Source organism: Pterocles gutturalis, unplaced genomic scaffold, assembly GCF_000699245.1.
Source record: "Pterocles gutturalis isolate BGI_N339 unplaced genomic scaffold, ASM69924v1 scaffold32566, whole genome shotgun sequence".
Taxonomy (NCBI): domain Eukaryota; kingdom Metazoa; phylum Chordata; class Aves; order Pterocliformes; family Pteroclidae; genus Pterocles; species Pterocles gutturalis.
The window spans coordinates 2,877-13,641 of record NW_010106584.1 but is presented as its reverse complement, the minus strand read 5'-3'; the positions used below and the strand labels follow the sequence as shown (position 1 = coordinate 13,641).

Sequence of the window (10,765 nt, the reverse complement as noted above, 5' to 3'; positions counted from 1 at the left end):
TTTTTTTTCTTTTTTCTTTTTTTCTTTTTGAAGTGGAATGGAACAGTAGTGACATTCTCTATCATTCTTTAAGCTTCTTGAGGATCAAATGAAAACCAGTCTGCACTCAGAGTTCTTGTACCTTCCCTGAGACATCCATCTATACCTGTCCTTGACAAGCATCCCCAAGAGCATGCAATGGGAACAAGTGAATGTTTTTAGCATACCACAACATCATGTAACAATGAGCAAATTCATGCTTCTGCAAATGCAGTACCTGAGAAAGAATCGCTTCTCCTCCACTGTCTCCATAAGTCAGATGAACAATAACGATATCTTTATCAGCATTATTTAATCGACTCAATGTCTTAACTTTGCAGGTATCTTCCTTCATCACTTCCTCAAAAATACAGCCACTGACCAAAAGATTTAACTTAATTTCAGTGCAGTCCATTTTAGAGACCACTAATTCATGAACAGTCTTCTTCAGTTTATTTTTCTTTATTTGTATGCCATCAAATGTAAAAGACGATGAAAACCCTAGAATCTTTCCACCTTTACATAAAAACTTCATAAATTGTTTGTGGTTCTCCTCAGAAATAGGCTCCTCTGTGGCAATGATCAACAGTATTGAATTATCAATCCACGGAGCTTTCAGAACTTGTTCCTCATGCAGCTGGTAGATGGTGTAGCTGTCTGCATCAATGCATTCCTGAAGGATTGATTTTACCTGCTCAAATTCCACCTTTGCAGTTTCAGAGCCAAGATAAATCAATATATTAGGGGGCTTTCCAACAAGGTTTACTCTCTTTATTCCTCTTGATAGACAATCATCATTCTTCTCTTCCAGTTTGCTACTGCAATCATCAGAAAGTTCTGGAATGTTTTCTGCAGAGGCAAATCTGACTGACTCAATAGTACTGTTTTCAAGTTGCAGGCATTCATGACAGCTGGAAAGATGCAAGTGATGATGATCTCCAGCGCCTTTCTCTTTGTCAGACAAACTGCTGTTCTCATCTTCATGCTCACTTTCTTTCTTTAGCTGTAATTTCTTCTCTTCACTGTGTCTTGCAGACTCAGCTACTCCTAATCCTGATTTAACAGTAGCACCAAAAGTAGCAGGAGGAGTTACCTCATCCATTTGTGTGCTGCTTACACTTTGCTCTTCTGCAGATCGTGTCACCTGTACCAACTCCTGCAGAGTAGATTCCTGTAAATGGACAGCTGGAAGAGTTAAAGAATAAGAAAAAGGGGTTATAAAAATGATGTTAAATGAGACATGATTAATATCACTGCCACAGCAGGATTTAGACTTAATTTCAGTACAAATCTGCACTCATAACACAAGTAACTTATAGAATCATAGAATGGTTTGGGTTGGAAGAGACCCTAAAGATCATGCAGTTCCAACCCCTCTGCCATGGGCAGGGACACCTCCCACTAGCCCAGGTTGCCCAAAGCCTCATCCAGCCTGGCCTTGAACACCTCCAGGGATGGGGCATCCACAGCTTCTCTGGGCAACCTGTTCCAGTCTCACCACCCTCACAGTGAAAAATTTCTTCCTAATGTCTGACCTAAATCTACCCTCTTTCAGCTTAAAAACACTCCTCAACCTATCACTACCCCCCCTGATAAAGAGTGCCTCCCCATCTCTCCTGTAGGCCCCTTTTAAGCACTGGAAGGCTGCTATAAGGTCTCCCTGGAGCCTTCTCTTCTCCAAGCTGAACAATCCCAACTCTCTCAGACTGTCCTCACAGGGGAGGTGCTCCAGCCCTCTGGCCATCTTCGTGGCTTTCCTCTGAACTTTCTTATGTTGGGGGCTCCAGAGCTGAACGCAGTACTTCAAGTGGGGTCTCACAAGAGCAGAGTAGAGGGGCAGAATCACCTCCCTCGACCTGCTGGTCATAGAATCATAGAATCATAGAATCATAGAATCACCCGGGTTGGAAGGGACCTCAAGGATCATGTAGTTCCAACCCCCCTGCCTGGCAGGGCCACCAAACATACACATTTACTAGATCAGGTTGCCCAGGGCCCCGTCCAACCTGGCCTTGAACACCTCCAAGGACGGGGCATCCACAACCTCCCTGGGCAGCCTGTTCCTGTCATGCACCTCTTGATACAGCCCAGGACACAGCTGGCTTTCTGGGCTGCAAGTGCACACTGCTGGCTCATGTTCAGCTTCTGATCAACCAACACTCCCAAGTCCTTCTTCTCGGGGCTGCTCTCAATCCATTCTCCTCTCATCCTGGATTTGTGGTTGGGATTCTCCCTTGGCCATTCTGAACTTCATGAGATTTGCACGGGCCCACCTCTCAAGCCTGTCAAGGTCCCTCTGGATGGTATCCCTTCCCTCCAGCATGTTGACCGCACCACACAGCTTGGTGTCGTCGGCAAACTTGCTGAGGGTGCACTCAATCCCACTGTCCACGTCTCCAGTAAAGATGTTAAACAACACTGGTCCCAGTACAGACCCCTGTGGAATGCTACTCGTCACCAGTCTCCACTTGGACTCCTAATGACTCTTTCTTTCAGGAAAATCTGACTGAGAGCACAACACTCAATATTTCCAGGGCACATTTAAATAAACTAACATTTATTGTGAGTGTAAAAATTCTTGCACAAAAGTAAAACATGACTGCTACTGTGCACAATGCAGAAGTGTTCTTTACAAAAGTGTTTCTTAACAGAAACAGTCTATGGGTGGGAAGGTGAGGAAGTTCTCATAAATGCATCACCTCGACAGCTCGTTATTTTGCCCATCCCTCTGCACCCAGCAAAGGACAAAAGAAGCAAAGGAAGTACCTTTGGAAAAATACTGGTCTCTTAAGGAGGGTAGGGTGGAAAATTACTTGCTGTCATTTTAAAATAAGCTAATAAAGTGATGATATTGGGTAAGATGGACACATTGAACCATGTGTCTTGCATTGCTGAAGGTTGCAGATAAAAGTTGGTCACAAGTAAAAGAGAGTAAAAAAAAAAAATCTGAACTGCTTTCAGTCTGCAGAAAGGTAAACACATCCACCCACAGCAAGACTTGGGAGCTAGGAGTCCAAGGGAAAATTAGCAAATAGGAAGAACTGCTAAACCTTCCCCTTTCTCCCCCCAAATGTATGGAAATGCAACGATAAAATTTACGGCAAATATAAGTGAAAAAAGAAGGGCAAAGATTATTGTTGTCAGCATGAAACTTGCAGAGCAAAGTAAATAAGAAAGAGGAGAGAAAAAATACTCTTCATAAGGTAATTTTTTTTCAGTTGCTGAGCCATGAAAATATTTCAAATCAAATTCCACTAAATTTTACTGAATCCCTCTCCACTCCCATAAGGCTATAATAAACTTACTATGTTTTTCTTCTGATTTCTCAGAGAAATTCACTGAGAAACTTGACTAACAAAATAGTCTGCTGGCACACAATATACCAGATCCAAGTTCAATCACCTCTTTGCTTAATAACACTTGCATTCCTTTGAAACTATATCCCCTTTGACTAGTTTGGAGCAGATTTTTTTTTTTTTTTTTTTTTTACATCCTAGGAGAATTTCACAGCTACCACGGCATATGATATTCCATCAACAGCTCCATCAGCCTGTTCTGGAGCAGTTCTACCAAGCACACAGTACCTGAAGCAAAACAAGACAGAAATTAAAAGGAAATGACTGGAGCACTCTCTCAGCTTCCCTCCCCTCTTGGTGTGAATATTTTTGCAGAACAGCACCAAGAGATAGTTTCACATCTGATACATTTGTGAGCATATTCCTACCCTCTTGCTAGCTAGCTGTTCTCAATTTTGTCATTCCCTGACTTCTGCCAATGCACTATGATCTACATTAAAAAACCAACCAAGCAAACAAAAAAACCCCAACCAAACACAAAAAAACCCAAAACAAAAGAAAAACAAAGAACCACCCAACTCCTCTGTTTTGTATTGGGTTTGGTTTTTTTTTGGTGGGGGTAAGGGTAAGGCACAGCAAAGAGGACTTTTTGTAGCCCAAATCACTATTATTCTACATGACCCACAGTTTTATCAACACAGCTGAGAAGACACAACTAGGCAGGAAGAAATGAGATTGCTGCTGAACAAGAACAACAACAATAAAAGTGTGGCTCTATCCCCTGAGAACCCACTACTCTACAATACCCTACAGACTGCATATTATGACACTTTTAGAATGGTGCTCAGAAAAAAGATGTTCAAATCTCATGGAGGTGAGGCTTGGATTTCCCACAGCCCAGACACCAATTGTATTTAAGAATGGTGTCACAAGTGCAACCACGACTGCTTTCTTCTCCTCTCTGTGGAATTAGCCATGAACTCTCTCCCTGCATTAGCTGAAACTATTAAACTAATGAGGACACAATGGTTCATAGTTTTGATACAATTAAAATCACCCCTTAAAAAATAAAGCATCCACCAAAAATTCAAAATTCAGTTAGCAATGATACCGCCCTCCTTTCCCCGGTTATGCCTCTCCCTGTTTAGAAAGCATCTGTGAGCTTTTCTTTCAGTGATCTAAAGGATGCTCAAGTTACAGCAATTGCTGTCAACCTATGTTTAACTTTGAATACATGTTTATTTCAAATGTGAAAAAATAGAGCATTTGCCTAAAACCTTCTGTATTCTATTTTCAAATAGATTAGTTACAAGACTTACAGAAACAATATTTTCTAACTTCACCTTTGTAACATTTACACATTCATGGATTTGCAAAAGGTTAAACACCATCTTGGATAATTGGAGATCTCATCATACTCAGGTAAATTATTGGCAGTAGCTTACAAAGCATTGAAGAAAAAGAGGGGGCTTTATTTCAAAAATCTTTTGAACCATTTGCCTGTTATTTCTGTTGTTGCATTTGTAAGACATTCTGTAAAGAGAAAAACTCACTCAAAAAGTGGTCTAACTTTTCGCGGATCTCTATATTTGACCATATTCAGTATAAAATACGGTACGGCTACAGGGTGATCAACTGCCTTGAATGACAACAGGAAGAAAACATTGTGCCAAATAAAAGCATGGGGCTTTTACATAGTTATAAAGACCATATGCACAGTCCTAAAATAACCATGAAACAAAAACATCTTCTACCATTAAAAACAATTCGTGAAGATACTTACAAACAATCTTGTGTGGCACCATTCCGTTATCCATTTGAAGCCTGTCTTCCATGAATGCTATTCCAAGGTTACTGAAATTATCAACACTTGCTTCAGCAATTAACTTATAAGGCTCACCAGGTTTACAGGCCAACGGTGAACAATAGTCTGACCACTTCACAATCTAGAATAAAGCATAGGCATATTTTTTGATTTTACAAGGTTACAGAAAAATATGAAAATACCAACAATATTGTAACTCTGCAAGATGAACTGCAAATAAAACCTGCCCTTCCTTCCCAAAGGCTTCTGCCATTAAAAAGCAGCACAAGAGTAGGCAGAGCCAACAGGGGGACACTATCAAACCAAAATGACACAACAGAAAAACCCAAGGACTGGAAGTAATTTTAAAGGAAGTAGCTACTAGGATTATAAAATACTAAACTGGCAGAATAACTTTTTAGACTTGTTTCTGAGTTTGTACTACTACATTTAATTGTATCACGAAACAACACATCTCAACTAGAAAAGGCTTTCAGTTGACAGTTTCTTTCACACAGAAGTACACCCTTCATGACTACAAAGGTCAATGTATGAGACTGAACACAACCAAAAGAACCCACTAAGGAGGGACTGTGCAGCAAGCAATACCTGCTACAAGATTCAGTCCCAAGAGAAGTAAACAAATCAACGTCCACATTAAGTGTCAAAAGCAAACTGGCAGTACAAATACATCTTTCACAAAGATCAAGGCTATAAAATCTTCAAGTAACATGCAAAATGGCAGGAGAGCATTATCACATTCTATAAGTAAGATTCTATTTGTATTTATTTACAAGACATGGCTTTCAGCACAAATTCTAAAAATAATGCTGATAAAAAGAGCAAAAGTAAACTAAAAGGGTTTAATAAAAGTACACGCTGACTATCAAAAGTATTAACTAAACACAGAAGATTCAGGCTGCTTATCTACACCAAAAATTCCATTCCCCAGAAAAGAAGCATTATGAAAGTGACACACTTGGGTTTGTTTTCTTCAAGAAGGTGAAGGTTTGTTAAACCCAAACTACACAGCTGTATTGTCTTGGAGAACAAGTTTCAAGTTTAACTATAAAAGCCACAACTGGAGGAAAAATGAAGAGTTTTGGTTTCCTCCTGAAAGGTAGGCACATTAATAAAGACTACAAATTGTCTACAAATTGTCAAATACTCATAACTGAAAATGACCCCTCTTAAACCTTGTTTCTAAAACAACAGTACCTAACAAGAGAACTTTCAGACAACTGACAAACACAGTGATTTAAGAGTCAATTCTAAAAGCAAAAACTGAATAAGGCACCCAATTTCAGTAAAAATCATGTGAATGATACCACAGCCTTTATCCTTTATAGGGTGCACAAACCAATTGTTCTCCTGTGAAGGTCTTTTTAGAGACAACACAGCACCAACTGTTTTCATGACAAAGACAAAAAAAAAAAAAAAAAAAAAAAAAATTAGCCTTCACCATTGTAATATGTTCCAAATACTGGGAGAAAAAGCACAATTCCCACATAGCAACTCCAGCACTTTGACCCTGTCATGATCAAACCACTTTCATGAAGTTCACTCTCTCTTATCACTCCACACAAGAGGTAACAAATTGATTAAACACAGTAAAGAAAAAACACTTATTTGAATGCACAAAATGAGGGTGAGGTCTTGGATATTTTACTTGTTCATAACTTGATTAGACTATTGGCTAAATTTACCTTTTTATCTACTGCCATTAAGTGGTTTTCATCACATCCAAAAGAATCTGTTTACAGCTTTTGACTCTACAGTATTTCCCAAGGTGTCCTGTTTCAGCTGGGAGAGAGTTAACTTTGTTCATAGCAGCCAGTGTGAAGCTACATTTTGGATTTGTGCTGAGGAGAAGGCTGATAACATACTGATGTTTGCAGTTGCTGCCAGGACAATCAAGGACTTTTCAGCTTCTCTGCAGTGCCAGTGTCTGCAGGTGCAGGAGAAGCTGGGAGGGAGCGCAGCCCCAAATACTGTCTTAGGATTTGACCTTAGGTTTAGGATTGAGACCCAAATTGGAAAGTGGTATATTCCATATCATGCACGTCATGCCCAGTATATACACGAGGATCAGTCTGGCAGTTCTCTCTCCCTCTTGGGTGGCTCTCAGACCCTTATGTCTTTTCCAGGATTGCAGTTTCACGACTCACTCTGCTCTGGGATTGTTAGCTGGGAACGAGCTGAGCCTTGGTCATCAGGTGGTGGGCAGCTGCACTGTGTATCACTCACTTGTACATACTACTATTATTATCATAATTATTATTCTCAGTTTTATTGTAGTTCAGTTATTAAATTGTTCTTATCTCAGCCCACAAATCTCTTTTCCCTTTACCCCTTCAATTCTCTCCCCCATTCCCTGGAAGCAGGGAGGGTGAGTAGCTGTGTGGTGTTTGCTGCTAGCTGGGCTTAAACCATGACAATAAGAACAATCCTCAGAGAATATTTTCAATCAGGCCAAGCTTTCCTGGTACAAGTAGAAATCTTCATCAAAATTCTGTCAGAATACAAAATGAAATGCCAGCTCTTAGTAAGATATGAGAAATTATTTATACTCCTGCTTCCTTGGTCCACCTCAATTTCAACAGAAACCAGTCACAGATCACTGATAGCCCTACAAAGAATGGCTTTTCTGCCTAGAAATTACCATAGGTCACAGAAGTAATCTGTTCTTACAGCCCCTGTCCCTGTCAACATCTGACTGCCACAGGTAGCAGAATTAAAAGAACTTTGCTAGAAGTGACATGTACACAGGAGAACAATAAACAAAATAAAACAGCCATCCTTTTCCTCTTTGCTTTTGGTCTTTTGCCTGGACTATCACTTCTGAGCTTGACAAAGCAAATTAATTATTAATGTATACATAAGAATGCAAGCATTTTCCATTCTAAAGAAAATGCAAACAAAACCAACAAGATTAGAAAACTCTCCTGAACAATACACCCCAAAAGAACAACAAACTAGAGCTTCAACTCAGATGTTTTTGTAGACCTCTCTGCTACAAAAAAACCCAAAAAGTAAATTAAAAAAAAAAAAAATCTCCCTTAGCCTTCTATCTGAGTTGACCCAGCACTCCACAGGTATACACTGAGACAAAGTAGGCAACACAGCAGCTATCCTATCTCGTTTATCTCCTAGAAGTAGGGGCCACCTGGATGGATTCCACAGTCTCACATCAAAGGCAATAAAAACATTTATAAACCAGCTAACGTGGCTAGCTAATGAGGCCAGTGGAAACAGCGTGAAAAGACTTCATGAGAAAAGGTCTCAGAGTTCTCAATAAGCTTTCAGTGCCTCCAGTCCTCACACTCTAAGCTTCATGGAAATAATGATTTTGCCTGATGCAGCACTTCACCTGGACGTCATTCTTCTAGGGGGCAAAGACTAACACGCTCCAAAAGCATGCTCTGTTCTAGAACTGACAGGCCTCCATGGAGGGTGAAGGTACTAAAAATTTGATTGCAGGTACAAATCTGTAATTGTGGCCGTTCCAAGCCTGTCCTTCTGTTCCTGCACTCAGGTTAGATAAGACTATTTACTAACCACTCTGCTCTCAATGTTCACTCCAGCAGAAGACTCCTGGATCATCTCCCAGAACCAGTGGCCCGGAAAACACACTTTCCTCATCCAGGGAAACGGACAGACCGCAAGCACCTGTGTATGTGACAGGTTTCCTTTAGCTCCAAAAAAGGAGCTTGAAACCTGATGCCAAAAAAGGAAAGATGACAGATGGCCCTTTAGGGTGCTGCACAGAGGCCATTCAGGAAGCCACCTTATCGAGCACCCCCAGGAGGTGATCCTAGCCTGTTGCATAGCTTGTTGAATAGGAGGGCTCTGTCGATTTTACGGTACCCCAACAACAAAGCCAGATGTTCTGTTATTGCCTACCCAGTGATACCCAGTGATATCCTAGCATGCATGTCATTCCGTATCTCCTTCCAGTATGCAACGAGGTCCACTCTGTCCTCTTCACTATGGAGAGCATACAGCACACATAACAACTGACTGGCTTAGGAAGGAACTATGACAACCTGTACTACTTAGATTTTTCCTCCCTGTAAGGTAAGTTAATCTTTTGTTTTGGGTTACAACCTTTCTTCCCCTTCAGACCTGCATCCAAGCTGAGACACCTAGGCAGCAACCATTCCTCATGTGAGAAAGAAGTTATAAAACCAACAAAATTTAGAAGAGAGACATTATCTCAAGTTCACAGTAAGTTTTGGTAGGGCCCAGATGCTATTTTTATGCATAATCTGTTTTGAGATGCTATATATTCAGTAATTCAAGTTTTGGAACATCATCCTTTGAACCCACATGTTCGCATTTTCAATATAGAGAAGATGCTTTTTAGATTTCTAAGTACCTAGGACATGAACATTTTATAAGTATACTTGCCATAAAGATTTTAATACTACTTTATATCTTTGGATGCCTCAATAACATTTTCCAAGTACTATGCATTAAAAGGAAAACATAAAAACATAAAATTCCAACCAAGAAGTATTGCCATTCCCCCACTGCATTCTACAGAAAAGCAAAGAGATTAAAGCTTGACTTTGGCCTTACTTCTGCAGACTGACAAAATTATTCAAAATGTATAATACTTTAACTTGTACTTATAAATCACAATGAAAGGAAGCTTCCAGGAGAGACTTCTATCTCAATTAAAGCTTTTCACAACCACTTGGCTGGAAGCTTGAAGAGCTTTTCAGAAATTTTAACATTTGCTTGCTCTGTATATTCTTACTAAGGCATTTGTTTCAGCTAGTGTCAAGAGACAAGATACTGAGCTAAATGGACTTCTGATCTGCCTCTGTATGACAGTTTTCAAGCATTTTTTTTCCTGTTCAGCATATCAAACCATACATGCCTTATCCAAACTCACAATGGAATTCTGCAGTTCCCATCCACAGCCAGAGAAGTGTGCTACTAAAAAAATCTCAGTATAATGTCTATGGATCTATTTGAGGCATAAAAAAGAACCAGAGTATTAACAGTGATCCATTTTAATGAAGAAATTACCTTTTTATTCCAAATAATATTATAAACATACAAAACCTATCTGCCACTGATTTTTTTTTCCTTTAAGTGTTTTAGGTTTATACCTACCAAATGACCTAGTTGTACTACTTCCTATGCAAGAAACAAGGAGAACTACTTACCTCTTTTGAAGAGCCAGGTACTTTCTGCAAATTATCTGTCTGAGCTGAAACGCTTTCTGTCACAAAAGCTATATGTTCTGCTTTAAGTAACTTATCAGGATAAATAAAAGGAGAAATGAGAAGCAGACTCCATCTGTTTAAGTCATCAAGGAACTGAAAGAGACAGGAAAGAAAAGTAAGTCTGTATAGAAAGCATCTGATTTAATAATTCATTTTTAAATTATGCCCAGACTAAATTCAAATCTGACCCTTCAGCCTTATGTGAAGGGTGTCTACCATTTCACACTCCCCATGAAGCAAAAATGAGGTCAAGGTCTGAAGCATTAAGCAGGAACACATCAAAAGTAAAACTAAAAGTGACAACTAAACTTTCAAGCCAATTCAGACTCCAGCTTTCAGCTTTACAGGAAGAGTGTACAAGTGAGCGGGCTACAAGACCACTATGTCATTGGCACTGTGACTGTTGTGGG

At 39.8% G+C, this 10,765-nt stretch overlaps 1 protein-coding gene across 1 annotated transcript; it reads right to left on the bottom strand.

Annotated features, from left to right (window-relative positions):
- Positions 1-206: 206 nt before the first annotated feature.
- On the bottom strand, positions 207-10,448 carry LOC104460842 (biotin--protein ligase-like; the record flags this gene model as incomplete). Its single annotated transcript, XM_010087837.1, has 3 exons — positions 207-1,203; positions 5,098-5,260; positions 10,296-10,448. Coding segments are annotated over 3 exons (1,313 nt in total), but the record flags the coding sequence as incomplete, so codon positions are not given.
- Positions 10,449-10,765: the final 317 nt, after the last annotated feature.